The sequence below is a fragment of the Medicago sativa genome, chromosome 7 (assembly GCF_051527215.1).
Source record: "Medicago sativa cultivar Bolivia chromosome 7, Bolivia_mono, whole genome shotgun sequence".
Lineage (NCBI taxonomy): Eukaryota > Viridiplantae > Streptophyta > Magnoliopsida > Fabales > Fabaceae > Medicago > Medicago sativa.
This window is the reverse complement of record NC_140755.1, coordinates 76,419,506-76,442,975: the sequence shown is the minus strand read 5'-3', so window position 1 is coordinate 76,442,975 and position 23,470 is coordinate 76,419,506. Positions and strand designations below refer to the sequence as shown.

The 23,470-nt window shown below is 32.9% G+C and overlaps 2 protein-coding genes across 3 annotated transcripts; both read left to right on the top strand.

Annotated features, from left to right (window-relative positions):
• Positions 1–1,981: 1,981 nt before the first annotated feature.
• On the top strand, positions 1,982–17,006 carry LOC146908626 (K(+) efflux antiporter 2, chloroplastic-like). 2 transcript variants are annotated; one of them, XR_015017588.1, is made up of 21 exons: positions 1,982–2,174; positions 2,582–4,225; positions 4,507–4,678; positions 4,764–4,854; positions 5,840–5,976; positions 6,079–6,138; positions 6,248–6,367; positions 8,637–8,705; positions 9,895–9,960; positions 10,158–10,247; positions 11,408–11,512; positions 12,209–12,337; positions 13,506–13,715; positions 14,041–14,190; positions 14,380–14,433; positions 14,507–14,565; positions 14,983–15,155; positions 15,228–15,404; positions 15,575–15,631; positions 16,167–16,241; positions 16,599–17,006. XR_015017588.1 is itself a non-coding variant. In XM_085722881.1 (21 exons), exons 2-21 carry the CDS (start codon positions 2,655–2,657, stop codon positions 16,725–16,727), a joined length of 3,588 nt encoding a protein of 1,195 aa, XP_085579007.1. In that variant the 5' UTR covers positions 1,982–2,174; positions 2,582–2,654; the 3' UTR covers positions 16,728–17,006. The 2 variants fall into 2 exon arrangements, 1 of the variants encoding a protein (XP_085579007.1); XM_085722881.1 differs by having other exon boundaries at positions 15,089–15,155.
• Positions 17,007–19,954: 2,948 nt separating this feature from the next.
• On the top strand, positions 19,955–22,662 carry LOC146908625 (uncharacterized). The gene is made up of 2 exons (XM_085722882.1): positions 19,955–20,285; positions 22,263–22,662. Exons 1-2 carry the CDS (start codon positions 20,075–20,077, stop codon positions 22,484–22,486), a joined length of 435 nt encoding a protein of 144 aa, XP_085579008.1. The 5' UTR covers positions 19,955–20,074; the 3' UTR covers positions 22,487–22,662.
• Positions 22,663–23,470: the final 808 nt, after the last annotated feature.

The window sequence follows — 23,470 nt, the reverse complement described above, 5'->3', positions numbered from 1 at the left end:
CTACATTTAATTCGGGCTTTCGGGCCGGCCCGTAAGGCCCGGCCCGTTTTGACAGCTCTAAGTTTATTGCTAAGGATTTCACCCCATTAAGATGAATAAATGAAAAATTTAGGATTCGAACCATGACTTATGCATATTACAATGTCTTTATCAATTGAGTTATGTTCACATAACTAACACTCTATTGTCTATTATTAAAATAAAGTATTAAATAATTGTTGTATTGCACCTAAAACAAAAGTTTTTTCTTACTTTCAAAAAAAAGCTACAACGTTAATTTTTTTTTTTTTTAGGTAAGTTACAACGTTAAAATGTAAATGAAAGTTACATTTTTTTTCAATGTGCTAGACATGTTGAAGGTGGAGTTTAGGTGACCTAAACGATCAAACTGAGCTAGACACGCTGAAGGTGGAAATCATGTGACTTGAATAATCAAGCTGAGCTAGACATGCTGAAGGTGGAGCTCATGTGACTTGAATGATCAACCTGGAGTAGACATGCTGAAGATGGAGTTGAGCTTGATATGTTGAATAGTCAATGTATAATAAAGATTGCGTGGTATGGTCTTCCATACCTGTCCAATTATTCAAAAGACCATTAAACCTCGAATCGATAAGTAAATTGGTCTAATTACTTCCATTTCTCAATGGAGCCTTCCTTCGATGGACTCTTATAAATGCAACATTGATGTTATGGTTTATGATAACCAATACTTCATGTCTATAGAGATGCATATACGTATCAAACACACAAAAAATTATGACGATTTATCGACCAGTGTTCCTTTTTATTATTCGATACTAATTGACGAATTTAATGGATTGGACCTATTTTGTTAAGTAATCAAAATCTTAACACAAAGTTATAAAGTTGTTAACCAGTTAGCGAGATCAACTTAGTTCACAACTAGTCCTATTTTTATACTCCTACCTCCCACAATAAGTGAGTTTTTTTTCCTAAAATAAAAGTGAGTTTTTTGTAAAAAAAAAAATATTGTCTTAAAATAACTAACCCATTTCATTTTTAAATGCAATATTAATTACTTTTTTCATTTATAATTATAATTAATACTACTTTCATCACTCTTAATTCAATATCTTCCACTTTGCATTTATAATAATGGTGAATGCACCAATACTAACGTCAAAAAAAAAAAATGCACCAATACTTGACAAAATCACTTAAAACTATTCTTTTTCTATCATTCACTTGTACATTTCCCTTTTCGGGTCTTGTTAACGAGTGCCCCCGTGACACTAGTTAAGGAACCTAAAAAAGGGAATTTTAAAGTAAAAATAACACTTTTTATGCTTTTGAGGAGTTGACAGCACAAGTTTCAATGTAATATTTTCTACATTTGATTCCTTAACCAATGCCCCGGGGCACTGGTTAACATTTCCCTTTTCTTAATACTCTCTGCGGTCATAAATATAAGAGAATAATATTTTTTTAAGTTCATTAAATTATTAATGTATCTAGTCTATAATATAAACTAAATACATCATTTATTCAATGAACTTGAAAAAATAATTTTCTCTTGTATTTAGGATAAGACTAGATTGAGTATATGTGAAATAAACAAATGACTCAGGCGGAGAGAATATCATATTCAACCTTATTTACTTCATTATCTTAAATAAAAAGAAGAAGGAATTTTTTAATTTTGTACTCTATTTTCTTTCACTTTACAAATCCTTCCTATTTCTTTTTCTTTTCAAAATCAAAACGTAGAGAAGACAAAAGAGCTTAGGAATATCCCCTCATATACCCAATGGCCGTTTTTGCAGGTATTTCAAAAATTTAAAAAGGGTCATTCACCTTCAAAAAGACAAACAATATTGACTTATTATTATTATTGATAATATTATTATCAATTAATATTATCTATTATTACATTTTCCTTCACAAAAAAAAAAAAAATCTATTATTACATTTATTTATTTTTACATATAAAAGAAAGTTTCAGAGTTTTGATTCTTCTGACAGAAAGCAAATGTGTCACTAGCTTATTGCAAAACTAAAATTTCTGAGCAAAGGGAAAAGAAAAAACAAAAAATCAACTTAACTAACTCACAGCATATTAACCAGCGCCGTCGTCATCGTTCGTATCGTCTCTACGCCGGCAGCTTCCACCGCCGTCTCGCCGAGTTACTCCGTCGTTGCCGCCGTATTAGGTTCGTTCTCCTTCCATTTCTTAGATTTCGCTGAACTGAGCTCCGAACTTCGAACACTACGTCGTTTCATATTTTCTATATCTACATTTCTTGATCAATCTTCACACTCTTCGATGCATTCCTACACACTTGCAACGTATTCTCTCTCAATTTGTTTCAATTTCGTTTTCTCACCAAGTTCACTGTATTATTTGTTTCTGATGAGTGAGTGAATGAATGTTGAAATTCTGTTAGATTTGATAGTGTTTTTTGATAAATTGCTGATTTATTACAAAAAAAAGTGTTAGAAAACGTTGTATTTGAATTTTTCAGTTATGAAATTGTGATTACTGCATTACAAAATTTGGTGATTATTTTGCTTTGGATGAATTCGTACATATCTGACTTTGTTATTTTTTTTGCATTAGGTTATTGATGAATTTCTGATTGGTATTGGTGAAATTGTTTCTGTGAGAGTTGAGTTGTGCAAGGTTGAGAAATATGAATATGGATATAGGTTGTAGTTTGCCACCGTCAAGAATTTTACACGGAGGCGCAGAAACTAGTTACAGACAGAAATATGTAGGTCAAGTAGGTTGTTTTAACTTTAGAAGGAAGGGTTTTGGTTGTGGTTTATTGGGTAAAAGTGTTTTGAGGTCGCGGTTTAGTGTGGAGAACAAAGTTAGTTGTGTTTCTGCTTTGAATGATTCTGGTGGTGAGTTTAAAGTTTTGAACACAAAGAGAAGTGTGTCATGTAAGAATGAGAAACTTCTTATGGGATCTAGAAAGATTTGGTTGAAGTGTCAGGGTAATGATTCTTTAGCTTATGTTAATGGAAATGGCCGCAATGTTGATTATGTGGAAGGTTCGGGTGAGGATGTAGGGGTGGTACCTGTAGCTGGTGTTGAATTGGATGTTTTAGGGGAAGAAGAAGAAGGAGAGAAGGTTGAGAAGGAAATAGGAGTAGTGGAAAAAAATGTTGATGAATTGAAAGAACTATTGCAAAAGGCCTCGAAAGAGCTTGAGGTAGCGCAAATAAATAGTACTATGTTTGAAGAAAAGGTTAAAAAAATATCAGAGACTGCCATTTTTTTGCATGATGAAGCAACCCGATCTTTGAATGATGTTAATTCTACCCTTGACAGCATTCAAAAAGTTGCAAATGAAGAACATATAGCCAAAGATGCTGTTCAAAATGCTACAATGGCTCTTTCATTGGCCGAGGCAAAACTTCAGGTAGCTATAGAGTCTTTAGAGGCCACAAAAGAAGTGCATGAAAGTTCTAATGAGAGTGATGGCGATAAGGACTTGACAGAAAAGGAGAGCACACTTTTCGTTGCGCAAGAAGATATAAAGAAATGCCAGGATAATTTGACAAATTGTGAGGTAGAGTTGAGGCGCTTGCAAAATAAAAAGGAGGAGTTGCAAAAGGAAGTTATCAAATTGCAAGAAATTGCTGAAAAGGCACAACTGGATGCAGTGAAAGCTGAGGAGGATGTTACAAACATAATGCTTTTAGCGGAGCAAGCTGTTGCGTTTGAACTTGAGGCTACACAACGTGTGAACGATGCTGAGATTGCTTTACAGCGAGCTGATAAGTCTTTTCAAAATTTGAATGCTGACGCTGTAGAAACTATACAAGTAGAAGATGTCGTTCTTGTTTCCGAGGAGAACATGGTTGAAAGTTTTTCTGATGATGTCACAGTTGGTAGTGACAAGGATTTGGCCACAAGTGATGATGCATCTTTGCCTGCCAAGTTACCACCTGAAACACAATCTGAAAAAACCGGCCAAATTTTGGAAGAACCAACACAGTTGGATTATATAAGTGATAATGAGAATGGCGTCCAAACAAAAAAGCAGGAAACACAAAAAGATTTCACTAAAGATAGCTCACCATTAGCTCCCAAAGCATTATTGAAGAAGTCATCTCGATTCTTTCCTGCATCATTCTTTTCTTTTCCTGAAGAGGAGGCTGAGTCCACACCAACATCGGTTTTCCAGGGCCTCATACTATCTGCAAAAAAGCAGTTTCCCAAGCTAGTTCTTGGATTATTGTTAATGGGAGCAGGGTCCGTATAATTTTCATATATCTTATTCTTTTATTGTTATCTATTTCAAACTTTCTAAATATTAGGACGACTTTTTTAAGATTTATGGACAATATGATTTACAATATCAAGTACAAAAGGATTTCTCATATATATACGATACATGTCACCTTTAATTGAGTTGCTCAATAAATTTAAAGGAGACTATATTGTGCCTTATTGCCATGTATATTTATATGCAAAGATTATATACAATGAACATATCCAGTATTCAACATCTGATGGATTTTTTTTTATTTCAGAGCCGCTGTCTATGCCAATAGAGCAGAGAAAAATGCTCAGCTCCTTCAACCGGCAGATGTCATTATGACCAGTGCTGAAGAACTTTCTTCTAATGCAAAGCCTCTCTTTAGAAAACTCCAGAAAATCCCCAAGAAAATTAAGAAGATTATTGCGTCGTTACCTCATCAAGAGGTTTGCTTTTCTTCATTCTTTTCGCTTAATTTGATGATTTATTTTATAAATTTCATCTAACTGTAGCATAAAATATTTATCCCAGGTGAATGAGGAAGAAGCCTCCCTCTTTGACATGCTCTGGTTATTACTTGCAAGTGTTATATTTGTTCCAATATTTCAAAAAATCCCTGGAGGTAACTCAATTACCATGATTTCTGAGTGTTGAATTGAACATAGTCTCTTACAGTATTATCAAGGCTGCTTGTCTATGACCAGATGTTTTAGACATAATGTGATACGCCACCAAACTACACGGTTGCTTCGATGAAACTTCGATGTATAGATAATCTCCATTCTATTTGACTCATTGTTCTGTTTCTTGATGATAACCGATTATGAACATTGTTTTCAAAATTGGATTGGTCCTTGAACTGGTAAATAGACTTGTTTTTTATGGTTTTGAGCTCTGGTGAAGGTTGAAGAGGGTTTTAACATGCCTATATATATTCTATAAACATATACTAAAATATTAAGATTTATAACATACATACGCATATACATGTATGTAAGATTGAAGCATCACTGAAAGAGTACAATACATGTAAATATATACAATTGATAAGAATAGTACGCTACCTATACAATACATTTATATCGATAAGATATAATATTCTACAATAAATAATCAAGTTTAGCAACAGATAAATACAATAGTATTCTAAAATTTCCTTCATTTGAAGGATTTAATATATAGAATGGAATGTGATATTTAAACATCAGACATATTTGGCTTATGGCACCAACATTTTGTTTGGTCCTCATTAAACCATCTCCAGTTTGTATGGTTTGACTGGTTTTCTGGTTCAGAATGGTTTCCAAACACAGTTTCGGAGGCCTTATTAGACCTACCATTGGGCTGGTTCATGGGTTTCCTGCTCTAACTTTCTGATTTGGTCAGAGTTTGTAAACTATGGTTATGACATTATGAAACTGTTATATTTCGGGAAATTTTTTACTTCACTTAAATAGTAAATTGGTGCTTTCATCAGAAGGTTCTAACCATTATCTGGATGTGTTAAATATCTTTTTATTATAGCTGGGCATATACTAAAATTTCTTGTCCTACATTCACATTTCATTGTCCTGATGCTATGCTCTCTATCTTGCAACAATGTTTAGGTAGTCCTGTTCTTGGCTACTTGGCTGCTGGTATCTTGATTGGGCCTTATGGTCTCTCCATCATTCGTAATGTTCATGCGACAAAAGCAATAGCTGAATTTGGAGTTGTTTTCCTTTTATTTAATATTGGCCTGGAGGTGGGGTTTTCTATAAGTTATTGTTCTACCTTAACTTCGAACATCACCATTATCAACTAACCAGGAGTTAAACTGAAGATTTGAATTGCTTTGTTGTTTTAGCTCTCTGTTGAAAGGCTTAGTTCTATGAAGAAATATGTTTTCGGATTAGGTTCTGTGCAGGTGATTGGGACCCTCCATCTTCCATCCTTGTTATTATTGTTCACCTTAAATTTTTTGTTACACTATAGTGCCTGACGATTCATAGCATGTATGGCTACAACCAATATAGGTTTTGGCAACTGCTGGAGTTATTGGTTTGGTGGCTCATTATATCTGTGGCCTACCTGGCCCTGCTGCTATAGTTATCGGGAATGGTCTGGCTTTATCATCCACCGCCGTTGTTCTGCAGGTTAATAAACAAATCATTATGTGCTTTAAATTTTTTATTTTTCAAGGGGATTTTATCTCTGACCTTGTGATATACTTTCACACACTAGTTAGTTTAACATCGCTGCTTACCGTTTCTTGTCACGGTCTGATTTTATAATTTTATCATTACGCTTCCAATGTTTCAGTAGAATTTCCCCCAAAATTCATTTCAATTTAACCTGTTCAACAACATACATACACATATCTAGAAAGTAGAAACATCAACCAAAATTGATATCCTTAATCTATATATTATGTCAGTCTTAACTCTTAATTACCTAAAGGCAACTATGTCAAAGAACATATAAAAACTCTATTTTTATAAACATTTAAAATAAGAAACTATCCTTATCTATAGCCTCATTATACTGGTGTTGAACATAACACAAACCACCGCAAGCCATGAAGACCTGTTGATAAGAATAATGACTTGGTAAGATCATCAAATCTCACAAACCTACTACTTTACTACTTGCAAACCTAAAGGAGAGAAATGGGGTAAATCACACTAACTTGGTGAGGGAATAATAAATAAAGTTAACATACAAGAAGGTGAAGGTGCATGAGTATATACACCCTAACATAACTCAAGACGTAATGTAACTAAAGGAATACAAATTTATTGTAATCCGAATATATTATGCACTCCTATGTCATTTCGTTTCCTCGCTAATGACAAATGGCGTTCTAACATTGAAAGCCATCATGGATATTTGACACTTGTAGTTAGAGCAAAAGTGATAATTATATCAAATCCATCAATGCCAAGAACATTCCTTTCTAGATTTTGATTACAATTCAATGCTATCAGCAGTTAATTCCAATGAACAAACACAAACCATATACTCATCAAAACCACAAATTTTAATAATTTAGCAAAGTCAAAATAAATGAGAACCATGGAATATAGGTTGGTGAAAAATAAACAAATTATTGAAGTAATAAAGTAGGGTTTCAAATAAATATTAAGGGAAAAAGAATGAAGACTTCATGTTATGATTATGGTTTAACATAATTGGTGATTTGATGAAAACAACTAAACACTAGCTCTTATTATAGTAATATATAAGACTCCATATCCTAATAAAGTAGGGAAACAAAGCATTACAATAACCAATAAAACATAAGGAAACCAATCCTAAGATAATCTTTGTTACTTTAAAAAGATATTTAGATATTATTAGTTTTTTTTATCATTTAACATTCCCTCCAAGGCTAAAGCATACTAACCTTTTTGTATCATATAACTTAATTGAATAGAAGATCCATATTCTTGGAAATTTTTGTCTCTTTCATTAAGAGAAATAATCAAATAAAAACATCACTATGTAAATATTCGCAAAGCACTTTGAAGAGCCTACTTAATCTCTTCCAATGACTCGAGAAAAATAAGCTAAGTTGTTCCTGTTTGGAAATCATCCAAATGGAGGTTGTGGGCAACACAGTGATGTAGCTACAATAACTCTTGCATTTGGAGTTGGAATTTAATTCTATGGCGAGTAAACTTACTAATTCTTCTATAATTTTAAAATATCATTTGTAAATATGAAACAATTTTTATAACCTCAATTCTTTCAAAATTAATTCTTTTAAGCTTTATTCTTTAAAATGAATTCCAGTTTATGGAGCACAAACACTGCTAGTTTTAGGCTCCGTGTGTTCTTCTTCTTACACGTATTCAAAACAACACCCTTACAACGACGTGTCAATAGTGTCCACTAGTTTTGTTTTATTTCATTTTTGCTCTGACACACCTTCAACACAGGCGAGACGAGTAACTATTTTATGATGTATTGTGTCATAAGCATAATGTATGTAATGACTCTTAACTGTAAACAATAGTATATAATATTTATTATGCTATATAGTATTAGAAATATAATTTTTATAATCTAAAATTTTGATATGTATAAAATTTACAAAATAGAAACATGAGTATACACTAATTTTTAACATGCATGAAACTGTTCATTTGTTTCTATTTATTTTACAAGTCCTGTCAAACTTTTTAAAAAGAATTAAAATGTAATTTTTTTTTTTTGCTAATAAATGCTAACAATTTTCTTGTAGCTTGCATCTGCTAATAAATGCCTGTATTTGTAACAAATACTTTTTGTTGAAAGGTTTTGATGAGTAAATATATGCAATGAAGATTATCTTGTCATTAAATAGGAAAAGACACTGTACGTTCTGTCTATATTTTTTTGAGTCTGCCAAGCTGTAATAGTTTCAGTGAACTTGTTTTGCAGGTGTTGCAGGAAAGAGGCGAGAGCACATCACGGCATGGGCGAGCTACATTTTCTGTTTTACTTTTTCAGGTAATTTTGCTTCTTACCCATCTTTATGGATGCTTAAAAAATTTCTCGTCAAATGTTGTAGTAAAGTTTACAGAGAATTTAATTGTGAAACATAGATGGCGGAACTTTGTCTTATGAGTGAGTGGTTTTTGTATTTTGTTTCAATACCTCATACCGTTGTCTGTATCTTCCAGCTTAACAAGATCTCCCATAGTTGCAGGAGATGTTATTTGAGTGATCATATCAATATCATTGCACAGATCTGCCATACCGTTTCCGATCTTCCCATCAAGCTTTTCACGTTCTAGTTTATTAGCAGGGTACAATAGTGGCGCTATTGCGGCATCGCGCTTCGTTGCCACAGGTGGCCGCTATCTAGGGTTCTTTGCACCACATTTTGGTGTTGCGATGAAAATCACAACTTTTTGCGTGCTTTTGGAGAGAAAAGTGGTAGTGGTCGCTGCGAGATCCTTTTGCAGTAGCTACAATGGGGGTTTGGATCCTGTGGGTAAAGGTGAAACAGAAGTAGTCAAAAGAGGGGAAGTGGTTGCATGTGGGTGAGAGTTGGTGTCAAGTGCAGAAGAGAAAAAGGAGGAATTGTGGTTTCTAGATTTTTGGGACTGCTGAAGCAGGGGCTACAGCAATAGGGAGTAGGAGGTGTGACTGCTACACCTACACTTTTCTGAAAGGAAAAAATTAGAGTGAGGAGGGTAAGCTGATGGGGGAAAGGAGAGGGTATGGGTTTTTGTTTCTTTGATGCGAGAGGGATGTTGGGTCATTCTGCACCCCCAAAGTCTAGCTTAAGTTGTATTGCTATTGTTAATTATGAATATATGTCATGGATTTTGAGTGTATTTTATTTTATTTTTTTAATTTTTGAGCTTTAATATACAGATAATATTGGTTGTTTAATTGGTAACTTTTTTTTATTAAAAATAGCTGCCACCACAGTGTGCGCTATCTTGCTATAGTGTTTTTTGGGTCAGCTGCTACACATGGCTATCCAAGATTTATAACTAATTATTTTGTCAAGATCCTCAATAAGCATCCTTCACTTTGTTTCTCTATCTGGTCAACTGTTTTGTGAATTTGAAATTCCAGATTTTGCCTGTTTTTTTTATTAGATCTTGATGCCTTTCATTTCTTTCTTCAATCGTTGTTGCAATATTTTGACCCAAAATTTATTTTACTCTTATTTGTTTCTATTCAGGATTTGGCTGTCGTAGTCTTACTAATACTCATACCTCTTATTTCACCTAATTCTTCCAAAGGAGGGGTAAGATTTTTCTAGACACTCCCTTGTCATCATAAACTACTTATTTCCGATAGATACAATATATTGCTGTCATGAGGTTTAGCTGTTTTGAATATGTTTAAGTTGCACGAACCTCGGTGGAGAGTTAGAACATTTATGACATGAAAAGTTCAATGATTTAATTTGTCACGTATAAAAGAGGCAATCTTTGTTTTCAGGTTGGTTTTCAAGCCATTGCTGAAGCTCTTGGACTGGCTGCTGTTAAGGCAGCAGTTGCCATTACTGCCATAATTGCAGGTGGACGATTGGTAAGTGGTTTTCAAAATTGACATGTGAGATCTCATCAGTACGACTTCTAATTATTATTACATAATCCTAGTCTTGTAGCTGATGCTTTTTTATACTCGAAGGAAATATCAATTTTTCTTGTCCTCATGAATCGCTATATCTATTTTTGTTTTACTAATATTTAGTTGAAGTGATTTTCAAATCAATTGTGTATAGGGCATAAAGCTTGACCATCAATTCTACAGTTTCACATGAGATATAAATCCCCATGTGAAGCACCATTAGATATTGCAATAATATAATGTGCCTGGTTGTTTATAACGCATGACCTAGTGCTTTAGGCCCAGAAGTTTGCATATTATAAAATATATTTTCCGTATTATGACAATTCTTGTATAGTGCCACTGTGGTTAACCAATTTTTCAAAAAATAATGTTCCATGGGTTCGAATCGCATGTGTGACTATTTAACAATTTTTATTTAATCTTTCTTACTAAAAAAACGGTCCGTAAATACTAAATTGCATTTTGCAAGAATTGAACACATGATCTACATTAATAAAACCTAGTTGCATCCTTCAAAAAAAAAAAAAAAACCAGTGACATCACCACAATCACAAATTACAATTGAAGAAGTGTTATCACTATATCTTGTTTACATATACCTTTTTTTTTTGTCACATTTACTTATTAATAATAAATACATTATTTAACCATTTTGACATCTCAAATAATGGTTAAGTTCTACTATAGTGTGTGTGTGTGTGTATATATATAACAAAAATTTATATAACTTTAAAATTTACACATAAAATATCAATTTTATAACAAACAAATAATACAATTTTAAAAAAAATTATCATTAATTTAATAAAAAGGCCTTATTTAACAATTTTCTTTAGGCCTCCAAACACGTTGGACCGACCATGTTATAACGGTCGAACTTATGAGGCCGTGGTGAAAGTTTCTTTATAATTTTTGTGCCTTGTGTTAGTGGATTAATGCTGTGGCCATTTGGGATCCTAATGATAAAACATAAATCATAAAAAAGCCATTTGTTCAATGGACAAGTGATATTCTCTTGGGGTTCAATAGGAAGGCTTTGGATAGTGATACTTCATTTGCAGATATAGGTGTGGGCTTTGGACTGAGTTTCTTCATCTTCTTCTTCTTCTTTACAGCTCCTTCGGCCAATATACAAGCAAGTCGCAGAAAATCAAAATGCTGAAATATTCTCAGCCAATACACTTCTTGTTATTCTTGGGACCAGTCTTTTGACCGCCAGGGTACGTGATTATCCTATTGCTTTGCTTTTCATCCCTTCCTTAGATTTTTGACTAGCTGAAGAGTTTCTTCTAGTGTGTTTGTTCATTATAAAAGCAACTGTTCATGTTTTATGCAGTATTATCTTAGAATAATTTAAAAAAAAAAATAGAAGGCTAACCAAGGTTTGATTGTTTGGTTTAAGCACTACTCTGAAAACTGAACCAACTGGTCGGACCAGCTCAATGTGAACTGCTCCAGTAGCTTATCCAGTCAAGCCTGTGTACTGCTCCAGTAGCTAATCCAGTCAAGGCTTCATTATTGTAACTAGAGAACTAGTGTCATGACCGATCAAGCCTCTATAATTGAAACTGTTATAGAATTTGTCTCACCAGGCATTAGATATTGACTGCTTGAATTAATTACATTTTGAAAATTGAACTTGTTCAGATTTTTTAACCACAGGATGCACCAGTTATGGTGTTGTTTGAACCACAAGAAATTCTATATTTTTTTAAGGTTCAATACTGTTAAATGTTAATTATATATAGAATAATAATATAAGAAATGATAATATTCATGTGTGTGTCTTCTTGTTAGACCATCATACCATAAAATCCGATTCGATGACTGGTCTAATGCTCAAACCTTAGGGTTTAAGTTCATTATTTGTGTCCATTAGCCCGATTTTGACATTTTCTCCTTTTTTCTTATAACAGGCAGGACTTTCCATGGCATTGGGGGCATTTTTGGCTGGTTTACTACTGGCAGAAACTGAATTTTCCTTACAGGTTGAATCTGATATTGCTCCATATCGTGGCCTTCTTTTGGGGCTCTTCTTTATGACGGTAGGTGCTGAATATAAAAAATTCACAAATTTACTAATTGTTTTATTTTATTTGTTCATGTGACCAACATTGTTTTCATTTTGAACTATCCTTACAATTTCATTATGATGTCAATAGTTGCAGACAGTTACTATTGATGTGACTACAACTGTGGTTGTCGAGTCCATCATTACTGCAATGTTGCCCCTGTAATTGTGGCAGCAAACTTCATTTTAAAACCATCTCGTCAATTACCTATATATGTGAATTATTCTTATAGGAATATTCACAAGCAATGAATTGGCCGTTAGAGAAATCATACATTAGAGATGAAATCATACATTAAATTTTGTTCAAAGAGCAGAGTTGATTTTGTGTTATACGTGTCCTCTTCTGAAAAAAACCTTATGCAACAATAGTACACTAAATAATATTTCTTTCATTAGATAGAAAAATTATTTCCTGCATTTAATGCAAACTCTACAGTTCATCTGCGTCTTCTTGTTTCCTTTCCAGATTGAAATTTGAAAGATTAACCCTCTTATGTCCATTTTCATTATTCACCATAAATGATTATGATCAGGATTTCATGCCACTAAGTTATAGTTCAAAATGGAAACCAAGTTAGATCCTCCAATGAAGAAAAAGCGAAAAATTATTTGAAGTTGAAAAGTTTAGATATCAAACTTTTTCTTTTGCTGGGTCCATACAGAGTAACTAACTTCTCTAAATTATTTTATTAATTTAGTTTTGGATTCAGCAACAGTTTTGTGAAGAAGAGTTCAAAGTTTAAGATTATAAAGCAACTGAAAAAAGAATTCAAGTAGAGTATTTTTTAGTGCTAAATTCAATAAATTGTAAATGCTTCTTGTGGACTCATAGTCTCACAAAAGCAAAACATATGTAACAACATTAACTGAACTTCATCACACTTAAGTGGGATTTGTGTTGGAGATATAACTTCATATTATTACTAGAATGAAAACTGATCTTTTTAAAGCAAGCTGAAGGGTTGATCTAGAACCTAGATGTAACAACTATGTCGAATTGGCCAGAAAAATATTGATTTTTGTTGTTGATTTGTCTTTGGATTCTTAGTATTATTGTTGCAAATGAGTTAAATATCAAGTCAACTTCAATGTGTAAGTTGTGTAACCAATAGCAATTATTATATTTTGTGACTTTTCAGGTTGGAATGTCAATCGATCCAAAACTTTTTGTTTCAAACTTCCCAGTCGTCACGGGGACATTGGCACTCTTAATATGTGGCAAGACTCTCTTAGTTTCTTTGATGGGTAGAATCTTTGGGATTTCCGTCATTTCTGCTTTAAGAGCTGGACTTCTTCTTGCTCCTGGTGGAGAATTTGCATTTGTGGCTTTTGGGGAAGCTGTTAATCAGGTTTTTGTTTTTGAATACTGTTTTCCTTACCAAGAATCTGATTTATTAATACTATTTTGCTCTTGATCTTTATATTAATGTAAAATAAGTCATTTTTCTGGACTTAGTTTAATAAATGGATAAATAATAGGTGCTGGTCAGAGTGCCAGACAAGTGCTGAAAAATTAAATTTGGATATCGTTGCCTTTAGTTTTGTTTATTATCAATCATCATTGTAAGTTGAAAAATACAAAATTATTCGTGTATTAGTAGCTGCGGAGAAGTTTCGTTTTCTTGATGATATGTAAAGAAAACTATTACCTTTTGCTAATTGACATTTCTGCAGGGCATAATGTCTTCCCAGCTATCTTCTTTGTTGTTTCTTGTTGTGGGCATTTCAATGGCCATCACTCCATGGCTAGCTGCAGGAGGTCAGCTGATTGCTTCCCGTTTCGAGCAGAATGATGTTAGAAGTTTATTACCTGTAGAAAGTGAGGTAAAATCTCTTAAATTGGTTGCGGCCCAGTAACTTTGTTAGTTGCACATGGTCATAAATTTTTAGCCTTAGAATCTATGAAGCACCTACTCTGACACGGACACCTGTAGTTTTGCCATTTACATTTTTTTATTTGGAGTTGACGTACAAATTTAGTAGTTACTGAATTTCGGATGTCATCTTTTACAGACAGATGATCTGCAAGATCATATCATTATTTGTGGATTTGGACGAGTTGGCCAGGTAAATTCTCTATATTTTGGTTTGATTGGTTAGTTTACATAAGTGTGCTGTAATTTTCCTTTGTTATTTTCAGATCATTGCACAACTTCTTTCCGAGCGACTTATTCCATTTGTTGCACTAGATGTGAGAAGGTAACACAACATCCTAATTGAAATTTTTATCCTTTTCTTGTGATTGTTCTTATGGATGAATGATTTGATGTCTATTACTATGTTCTTAAGCTTATAATATGTTACGTTATATCTTGGGAGTTAGTTTATTGTGATTTCCCTATTTATTTAGGATCGAGTCTACATATCCCTATAAATAGGGATTAGTGTTTAAACTTTTTTGTATGAAGTTAGTATCAAGTTATTATCAATAATATTCGAAGTTCTTATTATTTTTCTCATCCTTTTATCTAAAACATATATCTTCAACACTTTTCGATACTTCTTTTATCTTAAATTTTCAAGTTGTTTTATAATAGGAGTAGTTTAGATAATAGATACTCTTCTTTAGTATAAGTCTTTTTGAGTTCAATTAACGCCTTTGACTTTCGTTCAAAGGTTTGCAGGAATAAATTTTCCATCTTCCCTTGATGTCTGTGCAATTTTGGATAGGACACAGAAGATGATGAACTAACTTGCTATCCATATTTGCCAATATTAACAGTGAAAGAGTGGCAGTTGGGCGAGCACTCGATCTCCCTGTGTACTTTGGAGATGCTGGCAGTCGAGAGGTAGTACTTGCAACTTAGGTACATGTGTCACATACTTGTCGTTACCTGATTTTCTTTTTAACGGATGACTAGGTCCTTCATAAGATCGGGGCCGAAAGGGCATGTGCTGCAGCTATTACTCTAGATACGCCTGGAGCAAATTATAGAACTGTTTGGGCTCTGAGTAAGTACTTCCCAAATGTGAAGACTTTTGTTCGCGCCCATGACGTTGATCATGGAGTGAATTTAGAAAAGGCCGGAGCTACTGCGGTAATATTTTCATACCTACTTCTAGTATTCATGTTTTAGTTACCTTACAGGGCAGTTCCAAAACTGTAGGAAAAGAGTCATGCTCTTAATTCTTGCTTTTTTTATAGCAAATTGAAAGCAAAACTGGCTTTTAGTGGAATGATTACTGTAGAATTTTCTGTCATTTGCAGGTGGTCCCAGAGACCTTGGAGCCAAGTCTTCAATTAGCAGCTGCTGTGCTTGCTCAGGTAAATCAAGTTTCGTTGAATGCTCTAACCAAATGCTCTGAATCCGGTGGAGCCAAATCTTGACCGTTAGATCATTATATGATTTGGATTCAATGATGTGGATTTGGCTGGACAGGCTGTACAAATTAAGAGGGTCTGAGTTGATTTTTTTTGCCACATAAATATTGACCAAATGAAAATATTTTTGTCTCACTGTCGCTGGTAATATGTGTTAACACTTTTATTTGATTATGACATTATTAAGAGATAAAAGATCATGGTCGTTTCTTCTTGAAATGAATTCCTGGTTACACTAGCTGAGAATTTCCCTTCTCATAATAATTTACTGAGGAACAATAGTTGTACTTCATAAAAAATATGAAGAGAAAAAAAAAAGGAAATGAATATGTCAGGTAATGTTTAATGTAGGCCTTCTGAGAATCAAATCATTCAAAGAACAAGTTTTGGTTATACCAGCTTATATGAATATATGAAACAATAATATAGCATGGAGATCTTTGGCCTTCCATTTTCTAAGCATTCTTTCTTTCTTCAGGCTAAACTTCCGGCATCAGAGATTTCAGCAACTATAAATGAATTCAGATGCCGACATCTAGCTGAGCTTTCAGAGGTATGCATTCTGAATCACCAATCTAGTCCTTGAAATAGTAGGTCGTTGTCAACTTAGTTCCTGGAACTGAAGAGTTTATGAATGATTCTCAAATTAAAATCCTCAATCACATTAGTCCTTGCTACTTGCTATACAATTTCAGTGTCTAAATTGACTGATCCAAAATGACTAATATGATCAGAAAATTTTAATTGTAGGGACCATTTTAAAATACTAATAAAATCAGGGACTAAATTGATTGCACAACATTATTTTAGAGATTAAATTAGTGATTCTCTCTTTTAAACTAGTTCAAAATCATGAAATACTCAAATGATGTATGAATGAATGTATTTTGTTCTTTTTTTATTTATGCAGCTGTGTGAAGCAAGTGGAAGTTCTCTTGGTTATGGATTTACAAGAATTATGAGCAAAACCAAATCTCAATCTCCAGATGCATTAGATTTAGATGATGCCCAAGTCTCTGAAGGGACACTGGCAGTATGAACTTACCTCACGAATACAAAGTAGAAAGCAGAAGAAAATAAAGGTTAGGGAAAAGGAAAAAAAAATGTGGGAAAAAAAGTTGTATAGCAGATTGTAAGTTTCATTATGTACAGAAATATAGCTGGATAGAACGAGATGCCATATATTTTCATCTCATTGTCATCTTTTCTCTCTTGCCGGAAAATTTTGGCTCCAAAATTTGTCAAATTCCTGTCGAGAAAAATTTCTCTGTTGCTGCTTTTTGTATATGCTGATAGCGTTTGTTTGCCTCAGTTTTTTTGGAAGACATTGTCCCCCATTTTTGTATTTTTATCACTTTCCAATTCGTTTCTTACAAATGGAGTTTCAATCATAGGAAATAATCGCAATTGATGAAGATGAAGCAATTAAGGGTGGTAGATCCACTGTAGAGTCTCTCAAATACTTGGATGTTGTCTGGCTCTCATGCCTTTCTTCACAATAGGTTTAGCCTTTCATGCTCAGGGTTTCATTTGCTTATTGGCTTAAATGTACTTTTGGTTCACCTATTTTGAGAAAAATGAAAATTTGATCCCCCTATTTTAAAAGAGAAATGATAACAAACAACATTTTGTCCCCCAATTTTGATTGAGTTTTGGTCTCCTACTACATTTTGGAGTCAACTTAGCTTATGTAGCATTGTCCATCAATGAAGTGGTGGTGCCTAATTGAACGGTTTTTTTTTACATGTCATTACTAATTTATTTAATTCAATAATAAATATTTTAAAACTACTCCCTCCGTTCCTTTATAATTGTCACTTTTGCATAAAATTTTTGTTTCTAAATAACTGTCGTTTTCAAAGTTCAAAGTATCATTAAATGTGGTTTTGCCTATATTACCCCTATATATTTATTACAGAGAGAAAAATGTATGAAATGAAGTATTAAATGATTAAGGTTATTATAGGAAAAAGATAAATTGTTGTATCAAAAGTAGTAAAAGTATTTGTTGTCTCGGTTTGTGTAAAAAGTCAAAATGCGACAATTAAAAAGGAACAGAGGGAGTAATAAACAATTATATTAATATTTTAAATCTAATAAACAATTATATTAATCTTGATCATCTTCATCAATTGTGTTCATCTTCAATCCAGAAAATTTATTTAAAATCCCAAATATTAAAAATCACCTTCATTAAAATCATTAAACTCAAACAATCAAAATTCTTCAAGAATCTTTAAAAACATCGCAAAAAATCAAAATCCCCAAATTTGTTTCCACTCATCTCAAGAACTTCAAGGTCAAGAGCTGATTCCTTAAGAGCATTAGTTATAGCAATCGCTCCTTCATGATTCAACTAGTTTGGATTTCGACCTATCCAAGAAATTGATCACAAAATCACCAAACTCACTAAGTTACAACTCGTCGCTGAATTCCACCTCACCGTATATGAAAACCAGAAGAAAATATGGTTGTCGAAGTTCTATTCATGTCATTATCATTTTGGAAAACCAAATTTCGACTCAGAGAATAAACTTCGTTTTAACTCGGTGTGCAACAGGAGCTAGTCTGAGTCAGTGGAAAAGTCAAGCTCGTTTGAGGGAACCGGTGGATTATGTTGCACATGAAGTTTATGTGGGGATTTTTATTTTTTGGGTTATTGAAGATGAAATTTTTATTTGTATGAGCTTATTAAATTTGATGAAGGTATTTTTTAATTTTTAGTTTTTTTAAGAAATTTCTGAATTTATAATTGAAGATGATGAACACAATTGATGAAGACAAGACAATGGAGATTAATAAAAAAAATTGAATAAGAAAGAATTGTTATTTAGTATAAAATAAAATACTTACTATTGAATTAAATAAATTAGTAATGACATGTAAAAAATTGTCCATTTAGACACTGACACGTCATTAATTGTCCATTTATTCTTTTGTTGCCCGAGTAAGCTGCCAAGTTTATCATTATCTTTTTAAGTAACTTTTAAATTAGTTATTGACTTTATTAATATTTTAAACTAGTCATTCTCTTTGTTAAAAGTTTCTCGATTGAGTCCATAGTCATGAGACAAAAACATAAGTCAAAGATTTAATTGAGAAACGTTTGATAAAGACAGAGAGTAATTAAAAACTAGACTTTTGATCTGTGCGTCGCACGAGTTTCTTCGACTATAATATGGACCAATAAATAATCTTTAACCTATAAGATCGTTGATATGGTAGAAAATATTTTCTTCAAAAAAAAAGGCAATCGGATAGGAATAAAATTGGTGTGCAATGCATTTTTTTAGATGAAATTTGTTAGGTTAAATAATTGCAAACCTAATAAAGCAAATGAGCGTGAAAAAGCTAGGTTAAGTTGTTGCAGACGTAACAAAATTAATAAATAAGGATAATAACATTGCGATGAATTAATATAAAAATATAAAAATAAAAATAAGTTACAAAAGACAATAAGCAATTTGATTTACTCAAATTTTATACATTGTGACAAAAAATTATTGGGAAAATAGTCACTTTAGTCCTTGAATGAGGAACGAATAGTCACAATAGTCCCTCAATGTATCGAAATTTCAAAATAGTCCTTGATTGTGTATTTTGTTAGTCAAAATAGTCCTTGATATTAAAATATTTCGTCAATATTGTCATATTAGTCCTTCAACAGACTTACTTATTATCATATTAGTCCTTATACATACTTACTTATTGTCATTTTAGTCCCTATATAAAAAGAGTTATTGTGAGCATTAAAAGATTATTTAAGCGTTAGGGACTATTTTGACTAATAAAGTGGACAATCAGGGACTATTTTAAAATTTTGATAAATTGAAGGACTATCATGACTACTTGCTACACATTCAGGGACCAAAGTGACTATTACCCCAAAAATTATTACACCCTTGTTCAAATAAATAAAAGGAGAATTAGTCACTTTAGTCCCTGAATGGGGAACGATTCGTCAATTTAGTCCCTGAATGCAGATAATATGCAAAACAGTCCCTGCATGGTCAATTTCAGGGACTAAAGTGACTAACGAAGTCTACATTCAGGGACTAAATCGACTAACGGAGTCTGCATTCAGGGACTAAATTGACTAACAAAGTCTACATTCAGGGACTATTTTGCAATTTATCTGCATTCAGGGACTAAATTGACGAATCGTTCCCCATTCAGGGACTAAAGTGACTAATTCCCCTAAATAAAATTCTTACACCAAGATTAGGAAAAAATAAAATAAAATAAAACCCGACCAAATTTTTTTGAATTGAAATTCAGATTCTTACAAAGCATTCGTTATTTGGTGGAGTTAATAACCACTTAGAAAAATAAGAACAGCGTCATTTCTGTGTTGTTATTGTTCAACTTGAGTATTTGAATCTGAATATGGCTCCAGAATTGTCGAAAATCCATGAAGCTGTTCGGAACTCCGAAGATTCAGATTCAGGTTCGGATGAGTTGGAGAGGTTAGAGTCTGATTTGAAGGAAATGGCGCACAAGATTCTTGAATTTCGCACAACTCTTCCGGATCAGCTCAAATCCACACTTCTTTCGGTTCTCGAATCCCAAAGACCTTTTCTTCCTCAACTCCATTCAGGTACATTACTCCCCCTTCTATTTTCTAGGGTTTTCTTTTTCCTTTCATGGGTCAACCAAAATTTGATTTTCTTTTTCTTCGTATTTTGGAAAAATCCATTAATAAAAAGCCGATTTTTGCATTTAAATGGGTGACCCAATAATTGATGTTTGGAATTTAATGTTGTCTTGAGTTTGATGATTTCTGTTTTTGGGCCATGACAGTTTACTTGTATTTGGTGTGAACTAAATTTGTGTATTCCATTTTAATACGATGAAGCATGTACCCGGACACGGCACAAACGGGTGCAAGTCAATGCTATAAAGTTTATGAGATTCTAAGTTTATTCAATTTATGTGTTTTTGGTTATGGGGTTTTATGGAAAATTTAACTGGTTTGTTTGGGTTTTATTCTTGAGTGGGTAGGTAATGCATATTCATTGCTTTCATTTGATCATAGCTACCAACAGCTTGTGCACATTCACATGAAAAAGTCCATAAATCTACTGTAGTATTTAGATTTTTACCATTGTTTGAACCTTTCTTAGAACACGATGTTTTCCATTAGATCCTAATGAACTAGCAATCTGTGAATTTGATGATTCAGAATTAGTACAAAAAATGGATGGACTTTTTTATCATCCCTACAAAGAAGTACCTCATCAAACATCTTTGATAGCTGAAACCTTGTTACTTCTAAGAACTTCCCCATCTAAGATATCAACACCATTCATCAAATGGCTTCTTTTTTCCATTCACGATCCTCTAAAATCCCCAGCCATAGTACCCTCGTCATTCATCCTCCAAGCATCACTTGGAGAATTGAAAACAACTTGTGAGTCTCTAAATGGACCATGAGGTATTTTATCATAGGTGTTGTTTTCTGGTGAATCATAATCAACTAGAGAATTATCAGTGGTGTAATTGCACACTCATTGCTGTTTTTAAAGTGCATGAAAAGTATAACACATTTAAGTAGATTTAATTCAACTGTTCAGCATATTATTTTTATTTTGTGCCGGTTTTAGGTTTTCTGCAAATCCCTAAATATTTTGATCATCTGTATGTTGGTAAAGCTAAGTTTTTTTATGTAAAGATTATGGTGGCATGTGTGATGAACTTGTTCTACATCTCTGCAAAGCTTATTTGCAGGGGATACTATAATTTGCTTTGAACCGAACATGAAAATTCTAAGATACTGATTTAGCAATAGTTATTTGAATGACCTGTTGGTTATTATCGTTTTAATCTTCCATATGAAAAGTAGAATAAAGTTATCATTTGAACTTGAAGTATCTTTCACTTTCTTAAAAGTAACCCTGCATTTTGTCACCGTCAACTAGTATGCGTAACCAAATATGTTATTGCCTTTGTCTGTTCTGAAGCAATACTTCTAATCTACCTACCTGCCGCCTGACTTCAAAACTTTTCCATACAAGTTTTGAGTGATAATGAGATACAATTTGGAAATTTTCTCTATTGGTACTTAATCTAGCATCTAGGGATCACTTGTTAATGGTAAGTTGTTGATGACTATAGTGATGGACTGATGGTTTAGACTTCAAACTTTCTTATATCTCTATCTGGTCCATATAGTTGACTCTATCTTGTTCGAAAAGATTTTGATTGTTGCTGTTAGTGTAGTGATGGTTCAAACTTAGTCGAAATTCCAAGTGCATTTTAAATGTTATCATTTAAACAAAAAGTTCAGTTTTCAAAATATTTGGAGAGTTGGCTGATTATATTTTGTCAGATTGTATATATAGACTTTCTGCATTTTTTTTCATCTTTCCTGCTACCTTTTTTTAATCTAAGTGTCTGCATTTGTTTAACTATATGCATATTGCATTCTATTATTGTTACTGTGATTCACTATATTGGCAGCAGAAATGATCTTGTGCCATTTGGTGGTTAAGACTTGTTCTTTGTGTTACACCTTTATTTAGTAATTTTTTTCCAAAATGTATTTAATATGTTGTCCTTATTTACATTATTACAGGTGCTTCTGATCAAAACATTTCTAGAGAGGGAAGTTCATCTACAACAGAGGATCCAGAGAGTGCTGAGAAAGTAAAATTACTTAAGGAAAAGATCTCAAGCAATTGCGCTGCTATGCCAATAGTTTTGAAAAGGATGAAAGATTGCATTACGAAAATTGAAAAGTTAGATTCATACAATGCTGCAAACATACATCAAGGCTTCAAAAGGAAGAAGACTGGATAAAGACCAAGGAACTTGCTAGTGTAGAATTGTACGCAAAATCACTATTTAATGAAAGCGATATTGTTTTGAAGAGGAAGATAGATATGTCGCATGTTTTTGTAATGAATGTAAATTTGGGATAATACAATGCGTGGTTTTGAAGAGTGAAATGTAAAAAGTGTGTTTCATTTGGCTAAGAGTATATCTAGTATGAACCACATGGTGGTTGCTGATTAAATTTCTTAGTTTACTACTATATTAGCTAGCAAAATTCCTTAACTAATATGCAACTATATACTCTGAAGTTTTGGAGAACCAAAAAAAATTCTGAAGATTTGGATTTATTACAAATTAACTAAGAAATTATATAGTCAACCATTATTTACAAAGAGTGGTATTCTATCATTTATAAAGAGTGGTGGTTTATGATAGAATCGCCCTTTTTTGAAGTGTCAATGTTTGAATGAAAACTAGTTTCGTATCTAAATGCCAACATTATTTTGAAGAAGAAAGAATAGGGATGAACAACTTACCTCCATTCTTTATTATTCCGAAACATTCGGAATCCAATTGAAAATACCTTTTCCTAGTAAAGATTCATTTGATACCTAAAGAGTTGTCTAAAATAATAATTAATTTGATTGAAGTAAAAGAGTATAAATTATATACGATGCATGCATTTGATATCGTAAAGTGGCATATGATAAAACACAAATATGTTGTTTTCTGAAGTGACATAGCTATCAATTTTAGAGTTATTAGTTAGTTTATAACTTGGTTTTTCGAAATAGAGCCAGGCGATTCAGATTTGTCGATTAATTTAGTTGATTTTCAAAAGACTAGTGCATATTGGTTTGAAGTTTACAAAGCACATTTATAACAAAAGTGTTTTTTCACATATAAATGAAGAGAAATGCTAGGGACACACTCTCTAACACTCTCTTTTAACACACACCAATAATAATCAAACACATCATCCCCTCTTTACCCACTAACCGGTTATAC